Raw genomic sequence first — 20,672 nt, 5'->3', positions numbered from 1 at the left:
CACACGGCTCCATAGAGTTAATAAAGGCCTATTGGAGTGAATTGATGTGTTTGTGTAAGAAACATGAACAATTTTATTTTCCCTTGCAGGATTTTCTCTCTGCTGTCAGCTATCCTTCATTTAGGGAACATCCGTTACAAGAAGAAGATATACCGGGAAGACTCCATTGACATCTGCAATCCTGAAATTCTCCCTGTGGTATCAGAACTGCTTGAGGTACAGGATCATTGAATCACAAAACACATTGTTAACTCTACTGTAAGCATTGTCATTTGAACTGACATGATTTCCTTTAGGTCATGTTGTTCTGAACCTGCATGTCATTTTTGTTGAATGCAAAAGGATGTTTGAAGAATTAACAGTACTTGTCACTCTTTTCAGTGTAATAAGGGCCTTTCGCACTGCAGGAACCTTTTCATAGTACCAGAACTAACTGAGGAACTACCCACTAATGGGCATTTTCACACCACAGGAACTAGGTGTGATTTTAGTACCGGACTGCCATTTTCGAGAACCAAATTAGCTCCTAGTCTGGAGCAGGGTCTAACCAGCACAACTGGTACTAACTGTGATGGAAGTAGACATTGATTGGCCAGACACTTTCGAAAACGCCCTAACCCGTCATGATTTAATAGCCATGTAACTTACTGTAAACATTGTGTCAACTTATTTCACAAGTATGATGAACAGTGATAAATATATGGACGCTTAAGTGGAGGCAAATGTAGCTCTGCCATTGGAGATTTTAATCCTTCTTTCCGTTCATTCAATCGCTTTACGTATACGTCGACATTCCATCTCCATTATTGTGAAGCCCGCGAGACACAACAAAAACACATCTTCGATCACAGCGTCCTCCATCCTCCTGTTGTTAATGTTATTTCTAATTGTTAACATTGTTGAACACTGTGCACAAATGACATCTCTGTCGACCGGCTTACATCACTTCCTAGTACACACCGTCAGTGCAAGTGGAACCCTTTAAATGGTACTGGGAAATAGTTCACGCAAAATCACTCCAGTACATTAATGGTGTGAAAGGCCCTATAGTGCAAGAGGACAGGAGCATTCAAGCTTCATTTAGGACGCTTAAGTAACTTTTTGTTTGATATTCCCCATAAAAATAACATAATGATGTTTACCTCTAATGAGATTTTTACCCAAGAACCACCACTACCAGTAATTGTGTTAAACTTGAGAGCTGATTTATAAATTAACTACATTTGGTTACTTTGCAACCATTAAAAAAAAGTACTTTCTATCTAGTTTAAATGTGTGTAGGGTCAGTGAAAACATCTGGATGGGCTCAACTCCACCCATGTTGTCACGTAACATCAGTTGTGCCACTTTCAAGCTATTCACAGCTCCTCTCCCATGGTCCCATATTATGGTAAAGTGTCCATCAAATGCACACTCTTGAATCTTGGCTGACGTAGTTGGTCATCTGGGTGCTTTTCACCACTTGTTTTATGAATACTATTAATTCTGACGTACAATCTTTATTGAATAATGAAGATTTTGAATAGAGTGTTTCAAGCTCTATATGTTCAGACTATATTAATTCACCGTACACACATTTCAAGATATTTGAAAGAGGAAGGTTACTTTCTCACAGGATTTGGTCTACAAACTGGCCTACTCAAGAAAGTAGATTGAGTTCCTGAATGAAGGCCATGGAGCCCTGTACTATGCAGGAAATAGGATGTGATTGTCCAGACCCTTTGAACTCAACACATACATAATGTATATACATAGCTTGCTATACCAGGACTTCTTGTGGCCTAATAGCATGATCAAAGCCAACCTGGCCTTTATCTTTAGACACTTACCTTCATGAATCTCTGTGAAGAAAAGAGAGAACGGCCACTCAAGTGTTTTTACATTTGCCCTCAGACAGCAGAGAAAAGGAAGTGTGTGTGTGTGTGTGTGTGTGTGTGTAAACCTGGTTGAACCTTGAAAACATTGTAATTTATGCAGATGAGGCCAGTCCAGAGCTTTGATGAGCCCTTACACATCTGTTCACAGTTATCAAGTTGAATGACTCAACATCAGGCCCAATGAGTTTATACACTGCTAGTCCAAAAAAAAAAGTCACCACCTGGATTTAACTAAGTTCCTCCCATTGGATAATTACTGCATGGATGATTGTTATGTGCCCAAAGAATGAGGTCAGCTGACTACCTGAATATACTGAATGACCAGGTTATTCTATCAATTCATTTTTTCTTCCCTGATGACATGGGCATATTCCAAGGGAGCATATTTCAGGGAGCATGCAACATCATTTTGCAACACAGAGTCCAGAGTCAGACCTTAACCCCATTAAGAATCTTTGCGATGTGCTGGAGAAGACGTTGCACAGCGGTCCGACTTTCCCATCAAGATTTTGGCAAAAAATGAATGCAACTCTGGATGGGAATAACTGTTGTGACATTGCAGAAGCTTATCAAAATGATGAGTAATCAAAGCTAAAGACGGCCCAATTAAATATTAGAGTGTGTGAATTTTTTTTTTTTTTTGGACGGGCAGTGTATAATTAGTACATTAGATGTAGACATCTCCCCCAGTGTGCACAGACCATACACATACTTTTCACAGTTCACTGCTGGGTTCATTTTGGTCCTTTAATGTGTTAATGAACAAGCGTTGACCTGTGTTGAGGTCTCTTGTCCACATTTTCTCTGGCACCATGTGTCCAGACTTTGATTTGAAACAGGCAATATACAGTACTGTAGTTTATTTATTAATATTATTACAGCTGTATTGTTTTTATTTACTATATTATTACTATTCTGTATTATTTTTGTAATATAGAAGTGGATGAATATGACTTCATTGTGTTGCATTGCAATCTCCCTGTCTTAAGTGACCCAAAACCCAATTTTCCGGAGTGCTACCGGATGTTTAAAGGACAATTCAACATTGCAGGCCCCAAAGTCAACAGCTAGAAAGAAATCTTTCCCACGGCCATTAGTGCCGCTTGGTGCTAGTTATGTTTTTCTCCATGTCCATCTATGTAGCTAAACACATCTTGAATTAAAGCTGTAGTGTGATCCGTACATTTCACTGCTGAAGAATCTAGAGTTGTTTCAATATATTATGAATGAGTGCAGACTGTACAAGTCCTAGTAGCTGTCTGATTGTGCTTTTGTATGTTAAAAATGAGAATCCTGTCTTGTATCATGATAGGTCAAGGAAGAAACGCTCTCTGAGGCCTTGACAACACGGAAAACGGTGACAGTGGGCGAGAAGCTGATAGTCCCATACAAGCTGGCTGAGGTAAGAAAAAAAAAAGCCTTTTAATTTTCTCATTTAAATGCATTAACCTGATTGATGTAACCAGAATGAAGTCATTTTGGATAATGTTAGACCAAAGGTTGTTAAAAGTCAGTCAGGCTGAACAGTTTTTTATGCTAGGAGGAGACTTTTTTTTTTTACTTATGTATGACAAAAGTGGCCTCATGACCTACATTTAGCATTACATGTTGCGGGTTACTGTTAAGGACACACACTAGTATCAATCATTTAAATTGACTAAATGCGGTTTTAATAAATAGTAGCCCAGCTATAGTGAATGTTAATGTCTTTTTCAGAATAAACCAGATGGGATGATGTTCAAGTAGACACAGTCAAAGTCTAAATATAAAGGTCTTTTTGCAATTTTTTTTGGCCTTCCTAAAGAGTTACTTCAGTTTTAATTTTTAACATTTCTAATTTTCTTAATTCATCCCTCCACTCTAATGAAGCTCGCAGTGAAGTAATGTGATTCTCAAGGACTTTTTCATGCTCCATCATCATAATTAGAACCAGCTAGGGGGTTTTCAGAGCTTTTATCCAGCATTAGGACTCTGTTCTCCTGTCGTCTTTAAATAATGGACTGGCAAAGTCTTTTATTAAAATCACAGTCACCATTTGTGTAGACTTAACACGTGCGGCAGATTCTCATAACCTTTATCGGTCATGAATGTTGGTTTCGTATTGAGTAGTGCTGATTTGAAAGCAAAACAAGTCTCCAAGGGATTTTATGTGTGACGTGGACCCAGAACACACAAAGCTTTCATGTAGAAGGATCACATATGGCGCACTGTCATTTCTCTGATTGCTTGCGAATGTGTATTAGAGAGGCTGCCACAGTCCTTAATGAAAACCAGCTCAGATTCCTCTTCCAGTTCATCCAATAGTCCTCTAAATCAACACATCTAATCACTGTGGTTGGCTCTTGAAAAAATATTTTCTTTCTGGTTCAGCTGAAGTCAAGATCAAGGCTATACCTACAATAGCGTACTAAACTCTGCCGATCAGAGTTTTAAGATCGTTAACAAATATGTCTTTGCATTTCAGCATATCATGCCCAAGACAAGATGTGATGATACCAAAATCTGAATAAATGTTTTTATTCATTGCCAAGACAGCCCATATACATGTTACCATACACAAATAATGCCTAAGCAGAGGTTTATCTGCCTAGAATAGCTGTCCCACCTTTTAGCCATCTCAAATATTTCATTGAAGAATTCAAATAAGTGCTTAAGTAGTATTGGAATACTGCATTTCACATCTGTGTAAGATGAAAAGGTCTCTTGTCATGATATGTCATTATATCAGATTGATGGTTTTCACTCTTTTGCAGGCTGGGACGGTACGGGACTCCATGGCTAAGTCTCTCTACAGTGCCCTTTTTGACTGGATTGTGTTCCGGATCAATCATGCCCTGCTCAACCAAAGAGACTTGGAAGAATCGGCCAAGGTAAGATCATTTCTGTGCCAAAGAATAAGTGCTGGATGTTTGCAGAGGCAATAGCTTCATAGATCGAGCCCTAGTGAGTCACCTGACAGCAATTACATTACACAGCAGGAAAATGAGTTCATCTGACAGAGACGCACCCTGTTTTTCTGTGGCTCTCACTGCTTTAATCTCTAAATTATGGATGGAGACATTATGTAATAGGATATATTCAGCCACACTGACTGGGCCCCTGCTGTTATGCAGAATTCATTTGAAAATTTCTGAGATAAAGTCTAAGCAAGTGAATGAACACGGACAGATCAGGCTACACAAGCTTACTTGATTAAATTGATTAGAATAATTAAGTTAAACATTTTGGGACACAATTGAAGTTCAGTTTCAACCAATAATAATATTTTTCAGCTCATGTTTACCTGCTTCACCTTTTAAACATATGGAAAGTCACAGAAACCCAGTGTTTAGTCACTGAAGTATATTCATCGTTTGCACACAGCTTTTTGTGTTTGTTAAGTTGACAGAAGGCATGAAAAGGAGCCAGTTGCAGAATGTAAATGTTGTACAAGTGGAAATGCATTTTGGGAGTTTTTACCAGCTATGAAACTGCATTTGCAGTATTTCATTTAAAAACAGCAGTTACTTCTACTACTTAGGATTTGGGTTAACAAATCTAACTATGAATTTAACTATGATGATAATAATGATAATAAATAGAGCTGATACCAAGCTACATGCTCATAAACATATTGTCATGCTTCAATCTGAAAGATGCAGCGCATCAGACTGCAATTGTATGTAATTTCATTTGCAGCCTTTTTATATACTGTATGGTTTTTGGTGGGTGCTAATGTTATGCTAATATTAACTAACCTGTTGACATGGTTATTGCTAGTTACCTGACTGATACAGTAACGTGTCTGTTTTATTAGTGCAGACGTCTTAACACTATTGCCCCCTACAGTTTATTACTGATACAGTGACGCAAAAAACGTGCTTAAATAGCCTAGCATTCAAAATGAGTACTTTTCAGTTCGTCATTGTCTTCCTGTCTCATCATCTTTTCAGATCCTGTCCATCGGGGTTCTCGATATCTTTGGCTTTGAAGACTACGAGAACAACAGCTTTGAGCAATTCTGCATCAACTTCGCCAACGAGAGACTCCAGCACTATTTTAACCAGCACATTTTTAAGCTGGAACAGGTAAAGTTTTTTTTTTCTCTCTCTTTTTTTTTATTTAAAAGCTGGACCCAGAGATAACCATCGGCTTCTCTCCCCACACACAGCTCAAGATTTTAGCCTAATAACAGATTTATTGCCAGCAATTATGTCTCAAGTTGTTTTGACTGCACACCGAGTAAAATAAGTACCCACATATTGCTTGACTGAATGCAGAATCAAAGGTTTGCGATCTTTATTTTTGTGTGCTTTTAGCTGTCCTTGAAGTGCATGAATTAATCATCAATACAGCCCAGGGTATACGTTCTACTTAGATTCATGAAAAATATAGGGACACATGTTTTTCATTACTTGAGCTTGCTTGAGAATTGCATTAGTATATCTAGGGATCAGAATATAGAAACTTGAGAATGGTCCAATTTTTATTTTTGGCCAATAAGCATCCACCTAAAAATGCTCTGGGAATGACCTGCATCCTAGCATTGTGATTATCTTTACACATGCAAACTGTTCTGTGTTTTATGGTAATAAACTTACATAAAAAAAATTATAAAAAATTCATTATTCAAAATGTAACCATTAGAGAAGTCTTTAATGGGTTGGGTTGATGAATGCCTTTGGCTGTGTGATCATGTGAGGTAGACTGTCATTAATAGTAATAATGTTTCACACAAAATAAACCGTTTGATAATTAGACAATAAAAAAGGTTGATTTACTCCAACCTCAGACAAAGAATTGTGTTTCTGTAATAATGTGTTTTCTCAATGAGGCCATTCTCTTAGGATGACTAAAGAGGCGACCAATCACGGTAATGACAGCCTGTCAAAGCTGTGCCTTTGTGACGCACCTCAAAGTATATGTTTGCTCAAAGAGGGTTTGTTTAAGTTTCTAGTCAGTCCCGTTTCCAGATTTGATAAACTCACTTTGACTAGGTGCATTTATCCACACAAATCACACACTGTCATAGGAAGTGTTGCTTTATGCAGATGTGCAAATAATAGTCTATCACTTGTGGGCTTAGCACTCTATTTCTGCTTATGTTGGCAAATGATCCCTCTGAGCAAAGTCAAATTTGCTTATCTGCTTTACTTCATAATATACCGGTTTTCAGGGTTGCCAGGTTTTAACAAGAAAACCCACTCAATCGCTACTCAAAAGAGGGCCTAAAACTAGCCCAATCGTGTTTCGAGAGGGTCTCCAGTAAAAAAATTGCATTCCGGGGTGTGAAATACATGTTATTTGGTGGGGTTCCCTTGATAGAGTTAACATTCCAGGGGATAAATATCACGTTATTGGAGTCGCTTTAATCTGCGGACATAAAAAACAACCTGGAGCAACAGTGTTAAAGTAGCCCAATTCCACGGGAAACCCGCAGACTTGGCAACACTGGCGTTTTTAGGAGTTTCAAGGTAGCTTTCTTCTCGCTGGCCTTCCCATGATTAAAGATAGCATTATTTTTTGGTGCCATCAGCCAATCAATGTTGTCATGATGTCATTTTTAAGTCCGTGATTAGACGTGTGGCATTTATGGCTCAAGTGATTGGTTCAAAAATGTGTTTAAATCATGCCTTGCTAAATGGTAAATGGGAACAGTAATGACTAGTACAAGCTGAACTCGTATTGAGAATTCTGGGTAATTTTGATGTTCTTATTAATGGATTTTTTTATTGGATTCGATCGAGTCTAGTGAGTATTGCCACAACAGTTTTTCTGTTTGTTCCATGATAAAAGTGCAGGAATTTAGTGTCGTCTGCCAAATTCCACGCTTTAATTGCTCTAAGAGTTGGAAACTCTTGGATTCAGATGTCAGGAATGAGTTCACATCCTGAGTGGATTGCCAAGCATGTTGTGTGGTTACACTGAATGTTTAACATAGACCATACCCAAGTTATCTACACAAAACATGGAATGTGACAGATTCACAGATTATGAGCATTAGTTAATGTTTGACTGAAAAAAAGTTCAAATTGGCTAATTTCGTTACATTAGTTAAAGGGTTAGTTCACCCAATAATTTGAAAATTCTGTCATTAATTACTCACCTTCATCTTGTTCCAAACACATAAGACCTTTGGAACAACAAATAAAGATATTTTTGATGCATCTCGAGAGCTCTCTGACCCTCCTATAGACAGCAGGGGTACTACCACAATCAACGTCCAGAAACATAGCAACGTATGTTTGGAACAACATGAGGGTGAGTAATTAATGACAGAATTTTCATTTTTGGGTGAACTGTCCCTTTAAGATTGTTTACCCTAACTGAGTTCCATAATTGAAAGCTACAGTTGCAGTTTTACTAGTAGAAGCAGGTTAGTGTTAGATTATGAAATTGTGGCAGGGAAGCAGAAAGTCCCTCCTGCATACTTGCCATCTGATGTCCATAAATACAGCCATGCTTGAGTCATGCAACACCACACGTGCTTTCATTAGTCCATTAATGGGCTTTTTTTTCATTGCGCCATTTATGGAGACGCTGTAAATGTGTTTTATTTGATTTGAAGGCTATTTGAGTGCATTTCCCTTATCAGCCAAATAGAGTGCATGTGGTTGCTTTAAAGTTTCAGAGTGCTTCAGATGAAGGTCACATTATTAGTACAAGAACACTGTTATTATTATTACTCATACTTTGAGTTGAGGCTTTGAACAAACCCATAACTGCATAACCCATAAAAGCGTTAGATTTTGGCAGCACTGTTTGTTTTCTATGTCTTTTGCTATGGTTATCATTATGAACTGACATTCATAAGCTTAAACATTTTCTTTTATCTCTCATGGACAAAAAAAAAACATCAATCTTTTATCAAACTTTGTTTCCATGAACAATAGTATTATATATCATATTATCATGATGAAAAATCTATAGTGAAAAGGTTTCTTGTAAACCTAATCCCCTCTTTTTTTCCTCTTCCTTACATAGGAAGTTGAATGATAAGTGGAGATTATCTGCTTTGTTCTGCTGATTTGATACTTTTGCCTTTTAATGGGCAAATAGGAGAGAGATTCAACTGATTGTATGAAACCCTGCTGGGATTATATCCTTTATTGTTTCATTTATTTTCCCAGCGATCCAAGGAAGCATTTGAGGAGAAAAAAGCAACACAATGTTAAGAATGTCTTTCATATTATTAAACCGCAAAGACCACAAAACCTCAGGCCGGCAAAAGGAAGTCTCCTCTAGAGGAACATGAAAACACTTTGCAGGCCTGTTGTTTTGTTGTTCTGGCCGCAGTCCAAAAAGGAAAGAATTACCCGTGTAGTTATAACAGGTTTTGTTAGATGTTCAGGTGTACGTTATGCACACATCTCATGTTACTATGAAATATTCAGGTACCGATAAACATTCTGGAACATATTTGTACGAGTATGTAAAAGGAACATCGAAGGAACCGTGTAATTGCCAGAATCTTTAATTTCTCATGAATATTGATTGTTAATGTTGATTTTGTTCTTGTAGGAAGAGTATAGATCAGAAGACATTACTTGGCACAACATTGATTACATCGATAACACTGGTTGCATTAACCTCATCAGCAAGAAGCCCACAGCACTACTCCATCTACTGGATGAGGAATGCAAGTATGTCTACCTTTTTCTCTGCACACAAATAAAGGAATGAGAGTGTGAAACCAAACTGATACAAGTACCATATAATTTATTGATAGTTTAGAACAACATGGAATTTCTGCATGTACAGTAGATATGAACTGTACTAGAGTGTTTTACCCTGTGAATTAAAAACAACTAATAATAAATCTGATGTACATCTGATTTACAACACACATCTGATGTACAACACACACACACAAAAGAAGGGTAAGGTTCCCTTTGCTTAAAATAGCTGGAAACCTGAATCTCCACAACAGTGTTTTTCATAGCTCAAATCTCTAATGTCTCATTTTTCCTCTTCCTGTGGCTGTGTTGCTTTTCTGCTGAAGTTTTGGCAGCAGCTCTAGTTCTTCTCAAGGCCAGAGGAACAGCACAGGTTTATAATATACTTATCTCCAGTAACTCGGACATGCTCCCTAGATGACCACTTTCTGGTTCTGGCACTTGGTTCTCATCAGCTTTTTTATAATTTATAATGAATCTAAAAAATAGAATTTTTTTTTTTTTTTAAATAAAAATGAAATAATTTTCTTTTGCCCCATTAAAACATAAAATTAAACTTATTTATACTGTATATATAATGAAATGAAGAAAACTAAACCTAAGAAATAAAAGTACCGGAAGTGAAATCCTGAGCAGCGCTTTCACTAAATTCAATATATATTGTATAATGGCCCTTCTAATGCACTCTCTTCATCCTGTATTACAGCTTTCCACAGGCCACCAATCAGACCCTTCTGGACAAGTTCAAGAGGCAGCATGAGGGAAACCGCTATATTGAGTTTCCTGCAGTTATGGAGCCGGCCTTCATCATTAAACACTATGCAGGGAAAGTCAAATATGGAGTGAAGGTCTGTGCTTTTTGCAGCTACACAAAGACCTCTTTGGGTTTTAGGATTTATAAATCATAATTACAAAAACAATGTCTGACTTGTAGGTCAAATAGTCCATAAAATGTACATATTGTAAACCATAAACAAGCACTAGCAAATTGTGTAAAAACTATAAAACAGTATCTATCTGTCTGTCTGTCTGTCTGTCTCTGTCTGTCTCTCTCTCCATCCATCCATCCATCCATTCAGGTGCTGGTCATATAAACAGAATATCATCAAAAAGTTGATTTATTTCACTAATTCCATTCAAAACGTGAAACTTGCATATTATATTCATTCATTACACACAGACTGATATATTTTAAATGTTTATTTTAATTTTGATAATTATAACTGACAACTGAGGAAAATAGCAAATTCAGTATCTCAGGAAATTCAAATATAACTTAAGACTTATATAAAGAAAGGATTTTTAGAAATCTTGGCCAACTGAATTACCGGCTCCTTTTGCCTGAATTACTGCTGCAATGCAGCGTGGCATGGAGTCGATCAGTTTGTGGCACTGCTCAGGTGTTATGAGAGCCCAGGTTGGTCTGATAGTGGGTTGAAACAAGGAATGTGACAGCTGAAATCCATGTATTACATACGTCTGTGTGTAGTGGTTCTTGAAGCACTGACTCCAGCTGCAGTCCATTCTTTGCGAATCTCCCCCACATTTTTGAATGGGTTTTGTTTCACAATCCTCTCCTGGGTGCGTTTATCCCTATTGCTTGTACACTTTTTTTTCTATCACATCTTTTCCTTCAATTCGTCTCTCTATTAATGTGCTTGGACAAAGAGCTCTGTGAACAGCCAGCCTCTTTTGCAATGACCTTTTGTGTCTTGCCCTCCTTGTGCAAGGTGTCAATGGTCTTCTTCTGGACAACTGTCAAGTCAGCAGTCTTCCCCATGATTGTGTAGCATACAGAACTAGACTGAGATCATTTAAAGGCTTTGCAGGTGTTTTGAGTTAATTAGCTGATTAGAGTGTGGCACCAGATGTCTTCAATATTGAACCTTTTCACAATATTCTAATTTTCTGAGATACTGAATTTGGGATTTTCCTTAGTTGTCAGTTATAATCATCTAAATGAAAAAAAATAAACATTTGAAATATATCAGTCTGTATTTAATGAATAAATATTATATACAAGTTTCACTTTTTGAAAGGAATTATTGAAATCAACTTTTTATGTGACCAGCACCTGTGTGTGTGTGTGTGTGTGTGTGTGTGTATATGTACTGTATATTCTACCAAAAATGACCTCTACAACACTAAATGTAAGGAGTCTTTGTCACATGACTATATTTATAGTATATAGTGAGTAACTCTCAGTTTGTTGCTCATGACACCATAAACCTGACAGTAATGAGTAACTGTGTGAAATCTGGTGGGCTGGCCCTCTGGTCTGTTTTACGTTAACAAATCAAGGTCGGCAATTTGATCCTTTAGTACACTGAAAGATCAGGAACATCACACTCATTTTTCAAAAACCATTTTTTTGTATATATAAAAGTCTTTTGGGCAACAGTAACAAAGATTTGCTTGGGTTTTCCAACCATGACTGAATACTTTGCTAAAATCAAACATTCTGTCTTAAATTCTGGCTTCTGCATAGGCTTTTATCCAAGTCATAACATACAATTTGACAAGCACCAATCATAAAAGACAGAAACAGATTACATGGTGTACACCCGGATTAAGTTTGGCAGAGTTTGATAGTCTTGAGTAGCTCATCTTCTTATTTACAATATAAAGCCTCTGTTTATGCATTACATAATAGATCTCTGCAGGCCTCATCTCTGCAGTTTTATTGGCTTTATTGAGTCAATGAGCCTGTATTGTTTCCTAATAGAGTTAGACGTAATAACAGCACAGTTATCTGACTGTCTGTATGACTTGCTGTCCCAGGACTTCAGAGAGAAGAACACGGACCACATGCGGCCGGACATTGTCGCGCTTCTCAAGAGCAGTAAGAACGCCTTCATCTGTGGTCTGATCGGTATTCATCCAGTGGCCACCTTCCGCTGGGCTGTACTCAGAGCCTATTTCAGAGCCATGGTAGCCTTCAGGGACGCTGGGAAGAGACATGTGGAGAAGCGCAGCGGTGAGTCAAATTAAATGGTTATCTGCACTTTTTTTCTGATCACATGCTTGTAGTTTGTATGACGGATTCTATATTTTCTTATTGTGCCAAATCCAAGACCCCTTTTGGATCAATAAATGATTCTATTGGCTAAAATACTGCTTTTGGGGTTCTGTTGTGTGCCTCACTACAAATAAAACAAGTTGATCTTAATCAGTTTAGTTCTAACCATCAAACTCCTTAGGTTAAAGTGTTTTATATTAAATTATGTTGCATTAAATACATGAAACTGCAGCTGGTCTAAGTAAACTATCATATTTATAATTAGCTAACATTAGTATTGTATGCAAAACAATTAGCCTGCTAAGCTAACACAGAATATCATGCTGTAGCATATTGAAACACACTTTTTCTTTAAGTACTGTAATGAATTCAACATTTTAGAGGCAGTTTTTTAAAGAGCGTTTAATTTGTTTTTGTTTTTTCTAAAATTTAAATTTGAGAAAGAGAAATATGTGTGTGTGTGTGTGTGTGTTTTAAAGATTGAGGTAAACAGTATTATTGTAAAATATTATTACAATTGAAAATAACTATACACTGTCTATCTAGCAGCCATTGCTCCAATCTTCGAGTGTTATGTGATATTAATTTTGTGCACAGAAAACATTTCTTATGATGAATAGTAATTTATATTTATTTGAAGTAGAAACCTGTCAGTATTTACTGTCACTTTTGATCCATTTATTGAGTGACTGTTGAAAAAAAAACTATAATAAAAAAAATCTTTCTTCCCTCAAACTTTTGGAGTGTACTGTAGTGCAGTGGTTCCCAACCTTTTTCCTTGGGGCCCCCCCAGGTACATATTTAACAATCTGTGACCCCCCCCCCCCCCCCATATATATATATATATATATATATATTAGTGCTGGGAAAAAAATTTTCGCATCCAAAATAAAAGTTTGTGTTTGCATAATATATATGTGTGTACTGTGTATAATTATTTTGTATATACACATATGCATGTATATATTTAATAGTTTTATTTATTTATATATAAATTATTTATATTTATATATAATATAAATTATGTATAAATGTATATACATGCAAAACAATTTAAATAAATTAATACATGCATATGCGTGTATTTATATACAAAATAATTATACACAGTTCACACACCTATATTATGCAAACACAAACTTTTATTTTGGATGCAATTAATTTTTTTCCCAGCACTAATATAGATATATAGGGGTGTAACGGTTCACAAAATTCACGGTTCGGTTCGATACGATACACTTGTGTCACGGTACGGTTCGGTACGTTTTTGATACAGCAAAAAGAAAGAAATGCCAGAGAAATTTCCTTGATTTATTTTTTTTTTAGATTAAAACTAACATAATAAAGTGTGATATTTTTTACTTTGAGTAATTCTGGAGCTATAATTGATTCTTCTTAAGAGCATATAAAACAAAACAGCTTCTTGGAAAAAAATGAAATTGTAGTGGTTATAAACCAAGGTTTATTTTATTATGTTGGCTTGGCAACAAGCCAACATACTGTTATGCTATTTAAACTTCTTCTTTTTCTTATTATTATTTTTCTGACAGAAATTCTGTACGCTACTCCTCCTAGGGCTTTAAAGCCACAAGCCCCAAACTCGGCAGACACCTGCGGGATAGAGCGGTGGTGTGTGCTATATCTTTTCAGAGTGATCAGACTTAAAGTTTTTTTTTAATTAATTTTTAAATGTCAAAATTCATTACCCATAGACTTACATTGTCTGAGAAAAATTGCGCCCCTACAGTTGCAATGACATTTAGGGGCGGAGTCGGGTTTCGTTTCACTTTTAAACTGGTTAAAAATACTGCTGCTCAGCCCAGGCTGTCTACACGGAGCCGAGAACTAGCGAATTCATTCTTATTTAAGACCTTTTAAAAACGCGATTACACGCAATCCACACGTTAGAACACACCAAGAGCTAAATTCAGATGTTTCTGAACTGTTTAAAGTAATAACATTATATATTCGCGGCAGCCAACTGCTCGCGAGCTGGCGATGTATTTCTCTGAACACTTGAAGTCCACAGAGAATTTACAGCCTTTCGCATTAAAACACTGCAGCGAAACGGCACAAAACAATTAGAATAATATATTATATGGTTTTAAAGTAGTTTTGGCCACTGTCACGCTGGTCTTAGCTGGTTTCTAACTGAATCATCATGCTGAACGTCACAGATGAGCTCGCGATGTATTTGTCTGAACACTTGAAGTACACATTTACAGCCTTTCACATTAAAACACTGCAGCGAAACGGCACAAAACAATTAGAAGAATATATTACACATATGAAAATGAGTGTTTATATGTGCTTGTGAGATTTCTCTGTCAGGCTTAACGTCGCAGCAATTGCTCAGCGTTGCATAACATGGTAAAGCAGGGAGCTACACTGAGACCAAAAGGGTCGCATGCATCACTGATTATTTTTGTACCTACTTATGTGTTATGCTATGATTTAATATGACCATTTATTAAAACAGAAATGTGTATTTTAAGAATACGTTTTATAACGTGCTCCGAGCATTCAACACATCAAGTTGGCTTCAGCCCCGCGCTGCGGGAAAGCTGAACTGAGCAGCTGATGGCGCGTGTGCACGAGAGAGAGCCGCGCGTATCGCGGACAGGGACAGCAACACTGAACAGAGCTGTCGTTCAGGACGTTCACTTCCTCCTGGACCTGAACGAACAAATTCAAATGGCAGTTTAAATAAACAGAAAAAAGAGCGAAAAGCAAAAGAGCTCAATTCAGCAGCGCGGTGTTGTTCAGGGAGCAAGCAGAGACGCGTCTCAAAGTCTTCTTGCTTTTGTACCGACAACAAATACATACAAAATATGTCGAAATACCCGTGTTGGAAAGTGTGTTCGAATAAGTATGTGGTTATGTCTTAAGTGAAAGTAAAGATTTGCACAAAAAAAATCGGATGTGTATCATCATAATGGATGCGTTTGTCTCTTAAAGGGACCGCGCCTAATTTACTAGCTCTGCTGTCAGAGTCTTTAATGTACGAAAATGAAAGTAAATCACTCACTGCTCTTGACTGAATTACCTTGTAGTACAAGAATTTATCCAAAGTCAATCCAAAAATAAGATAGAATTGTTTTACTAGTGGGTGCAGGCCACTAGTTCATTTATGTAAGTGAGTATGGCAAAATAGTGATCTGTGAAATATTATACCCACTAATTCTTCATACAGTAGGCTACCAGTGAAATTGATTTAAAAAAATAATAATTAAGGACCTGCCCATGTTTTGCTTAAGTGTTTCTTTCTTTAATTGTTAATGCAACCTTTTCACACCACAGACTGAACCAAATTAAGCATTTCTTGCTTGGTAACTGTTCAACAAAGTATTGATAGTTGTGTAAATATTGTCATACTGACAGTCTGAAGTTTTGGTTGATTCCATTACATATCTTTTTATCAAAGTTATCCGAAATTATCAAGATGAATTTGTTCTGAGTTATTGTCATATATTATTACCAGTTTCTAAACTACAGCAAATAAACTGTGATTATGTGAGAAATGTTGAAGGTGTCTGAATACATTTTGGTTTGATTGTGTATTTTATCTTACAGTGAAGACTATGCAGTGCTATTTTACATTAACAAAAACAAACTTAAAAGTAAACATTATGTAAATAGCACAAATAAATAAATAGAATGAACATACAGTACAAATTAAACAATTTTAAACAGTGTGTAACTGCATCATCTATACAAACCATTGTGCTTGGACCCCTTATGATCTCCTTGATTTAAAATGCATTGTTTCAGTAATCTTGTGTGTCGTTGCCCACAACGCAACGGTGGCAGGACTGTGAAATACATACACGAGAAAAATAGGCATGACTTATTTCACATCCAGCTAGACAACCCTGTCATAGCTATTATCATAGCCCAGGCTTTTTATTAAAAAAAGAAAACAGCAAGGGAGCATGGAAAAAGACTGTTGCAGGTGTATTTTTTATGGCATTATTATGTGTATTAATTTTGCAGCGGGGCAACTCAATGTTGGCCACACAAGTACTTTGGCTCTTTTGCTCCATGGCCAAGATGGCCAAGCCAACATCAAAGTTAGTTCACTAACTTTTAATTCTAGTTTCAGATTAACATTTGAGGGCAGCAATTGTATTCATGTCAAAATAAAACCAACGTAATATGTAAATTGAAGGCATTATAGCCTACTATTCCTGCCAAACTTTCATGGTTTGGTTAGTGTTACTACAGTATAAATCCATGGTGAATGTAGATCTGGACACTGGATAGTTCATTCACGGCACAATGTTTCTTCCTGGTTTCCACGCGCTAGTAATAATAACGGAGAAATGTGAATGTTTCTCTCTAGATCTCGCAGCGATGTTATTACTTCTGTGGCAAATTCAAATGCTTTCTTTACTGGATCTCTTATTAGCGCTGTGTAGTAACCGCGTCGCATGATCACGATCGGCTCGCGCTGCACTAGTCCAAACTGATAAACGGTCCGTCAACCACACAATAACGAGCAGTTTCGTTCCGCTTGCATTAAGTTTGCCATCTGATGTTGGTCACTGTTGTGGTCGCGTCGGCGTCTCTTACATTATGAGCGCGCTTGCCACGCGCAACGTGCCTACATTTGAAATAACGAAATTGTAATTGAAATTGGCATTGTTAGCATATGATTTTTTAAAAACTTTTAAAAAAATATTTTTATATAAAATTATTAGTAGAACATTTTATGCATCTTTATTCACCTCAAAGCATAGCCGCTCCCGCGCCCCCCCTGTGAACTCTGGCGCCCCCCTGAGTGATTTCAGCAACTGTTTTGTTTTTTGGGTCAGGCATTCCAAACGACTACCCGTCTGGGTATCTGAGATTTTGTACAGTATATTTCCATTAACAAGTATTTTTCAGGGGGGGCTATATGTTTTGCCACATTAAGCTGTATAACAGTCTTTTCTATTATGTAAAAAAGTAGTTAGACATCATGACTTGAAGTATTATATAATGTATGACAACATACACACATGCTATTTAGTGAACCATGCCATGTTAGCCCAGCTCCTCTTGCTTGTTTTCTATTGCCCTGCTCTCTAGTTCTTCAGTATCTATATGCCTTTCTTTCATTGCAACAGTTTTATATCAATGCTTTGAAACCTCACATAGAGTGGTGTTTCAGCAATCTAGTTTAAACCGTAAGTGCTGCCCACTGCCTTATGGGTTGCCCTTCATATAGATCACATTCACTGCATTTCACTGTGGCCCAAATCTGATTTTTAAGTGTGAACGCCAAAAATCACATTCATTTTCGATCCATGTCATGTGTACCAGACTTTATGCTGATAGTCAACATTTAGCTTCGCATAGACAAGCACATCTTATTTCTCCCTATTTAATCTGTCTTTTCTCTTTCTTCTTTCTTTCTTGTTTGTGTTTGTTTTTTGGCTTCCTAAGGGCATGACGCTGCTGCTCCAGTTGTGAAAAGTGTGGATAGCTTTAGTTATCTGCATCACCCTGTGCATCAGAGAAGCTTAGAGATCCTGCAGAGGTGCAAAGAGGAGAAATACAGTAAGGCTGCCTTTCCATCATCTTGTCTCCTCACTTCATGCACCCCGGGCCAAGACATGAGGACCCTGTTAAATTGTGCTGTTACGGCTATATTATTGCATACCTCTTCAGATACACATATATAACAGAACCATTGATTTGATTCAGAGCTGAAACTGGCAAGACTTGCCCTCATGTCTCTGCCCATCCGTCTTGCACCTGTCTTGCTTTCCTGCATGATGTCAGTTTGGGCACCTGTCTTTCACTAACAGCCCTCTGTATGGGTTCAGTCCAGCATGCATGCTTCTCGGGCAGCCCACCACTGTCCCCTCACTGGAGCCCCTCTTCTGAGCACTCGCGCCCCAGCACCGCTCCAGCTCAGAGTACACACTCGTTTCTCTTTACCTCCGAGGACAGCGGGCTCACAATAGGTCTGCTTGATGGAGGTAGCTCAGATTGCAGACTATACACACAAAAACACAGGAAAAAGAAAAGAAAAAAAGATGTATGGTTCCTACCTGTTAGAAACTTTCCCTAATAATTCATTTATTGTAGTTAGAGCTGGGTGATATAATTGAGAAAAAAAAAACTGTAGATCTCAAAATGAGTGATTGAAATATATATGTATGTATGTGTATTAAGTTTATATTTTAGGTGTTTTAGTTATTTTAGGTTAGGTTTATATTTTTGTATGAATGTGTTAGTGCCAATATACATTTTATATAACTTAAAATTGATAAATTAATTTTTAAAAGAATAAATATTCTGAGAAATATTTCGAGAAATATAGCATTACATCACTTGGTCATGGTCAGTGAATGGGCTCCATCAGAATGGGAGTTGATAAGCTTTGAAAAAGCTGATAAAAACATTACAATAGTCCACAAGTAATCCACACAACTCTACACGATCTATAAACTGTCGCTTCTGGACAAAAAGTCCATGGTCCATAATCTGTTCTTATGGAGCAACCTCGTCTATTTCTTGGATGTCCTAAGGTTGAGCAAATATTAAGCACATTTTCATTTTTGAACTATCGTTTAAGGAAATTTAAGGAAGTTTTAATGAAACTTGATAAGTTAAAATAAATAAATAACATGACTATTATTAATATTGCAAATATATGGTATATTTTCAATATATCACCCAGCTTTAGTTGTGCTACAATAAAAGTCTACAGGTGTTTTTATATGTGGATGTATGAACCTAGAAACCGTGGGTATGTGTGTCGTATGTCACTGATTCACATAAGCATGTTTCAAGTAATTCACTTCTAATTGAATGGTTAAATGTTTCATTTCATCAACAGCAGTGAATAAATGTACATCACATCCTGTTAGGCTGATGATACATTGGGCAACTTTTGAGCAATGTTGCCATCAACAGGCAACCAAGTGAGACTCAGTGTCCCTGATCTAAAGTATCCAGACTGAAATTTGCTACCCATTCTCAATGGAAAAGTGCCCAGGCAACATTGCTTAAAAAAAGTTGTTGGTCAAAATTTGCCCCATTTATCACCAGCTTTATACTTATGAGAACCATTAAACATTCATCTCATAAACTTTCATTAATTTCCATATTACCCATGTGTCTTGGGGCAGTCTGGTTGTATAGGTGTTGTGTTCTCTGTTTCAGGTGTGAACAGGAGGAATCCTCGCACTCCACTGTCTGATCTGCAGGGAAGCAACACACTCAATCAGCGGTGAGAACACATCTCGCATATGACCACCGTCCTGTCCTGTAACCCCTTACAGATACACTGGACATGAAAAATGTCTAAATCTAACATTTGGAAGATTTATTGTTTATTATTCTCTAATGACTATATATATGTGTAGTATATTTAAGTGGATGCAGATTTTGGGATTAATAAGATGTGTAACTTCTACAAATTTTACAGTACAGTGCAGCTTATATCCCTTATAATAATAATTCCAGTGGAGGTGTGTATGACATATCTCATTCCACAAGCACTTTGATGAGATCAGCATGACGTTCTGCTAGCGCACTGATAATATTTTCCTAGAGAACCTGCGTATTATTTTTTTCTATTGTAAGCAGCTGAAATTCTCTGACACTTTTTTGTTGTTGTATGGAGGGGGAAATGAAGTGTGTCCGATGAGCCCCTGGTCAGTATTCACATGGCTTGTTAAGGTCTCTGTGTGGGTGTAGAGTTAGAGGAGTGACTCCACAGATACCCGGAGGACGACCCACAGCGTTCTCGGATTCATGCTTTGTTAATGACTGCGTGGCACTGAGATTAGTCTTGATATCCAGAACAAGTGGCAAGAGCCGAGCTCACAACAGTGCTTTTGTTGCACTGTAAAGTCCCCCTAATCTGTTTTGCAACCCCACACACTTTTTGGGTTTTTATGTGACCATTAAACACCAGGAAAGAGCAGCTGCTTCCTGTGTGATGTAAGACTGGAGTTATTTGCTCATTTGGAGGACAGGCCCTGGGCTGATGGGTAATTACTCTCCACAGTCCACAACCACATGCTTCATTGACCCTCCTGTACACAGAATATTGTCATAAAAGTACTGTCCCCCCTCCTCTTTTTTTTTTTTTTTTGGTAAACGTTTGGTTTATTTGACAGATTT

General features: G+C 37.3%; 1 protein-coding gene across 11 annotated transcripts in view; it reads left to right on the top strand.

Annotated features, from left to right (window-relative positions):
* The window catches only part of LOC127961189 (unconventional myosin-IXAa), a 123,923-nt gene that overhangs the window by 72,689 nt on the left and 30,562 nt on the right, over positions 1-20,672 (top strand). For 9 of the 11 annotated variants that reach the window (XM_052560186.1, XM_052560185.1, XM_052560191.1 and 6 more), the window contains 9 exons: positions 90-216; positions 3,190-3,279; positions 4,631-4,747; positions 5,810-5,944; positions 9,378-9,499; positions 10,239-10,380; positions 12,314-12,509; positions 17,979-18,092; positions 19,707-19,773. In XM_052560186.1, the coding sequence (XP_052416146.1) occupies positions 90-216; positions 3,190-3,279; positions 4,631-4,747; positions 5,810-5,944; positions 9,378-9,499; positions 10,239-10,380; positions 12,314-12,509; positions 17,979-18,092; positions 19,707-19,773 (1,110 nt within the window). The remainder of the gene's footprint in view (positions 1-89; positions 217-3,189; positions 3,280-4,630; positions 4,748-5,809; positions 5,945-9,377; positions 9,500-10,238; positions 10,381-12,313; positions 12,510-17,978; positions 18,093-19,706; positions 19,774-20,672) is intronic. The other 2 variants (XM_052560188.1, XM_052560187.1) reach the window with 1 other exon arrangement.

Source organism: Carassius gibelio, chromosome B7, assembly GCF_023724105.1.
Source record: "Carassius gibelio isolate Cgi1373 ecotype wild population from Czech Republic chromosome B7, carGib1.2-hapl.c, whole genome shotgun sequence".
NCBI lineage: Eukaryota > Metazoa > Chordata > Actinopteri > Cypriniformes > Cyprinidae > Carassius > Carassius gibelio.
This window is presented reverse-complemented; position numbering and strand designations above follow the sequence as displayed.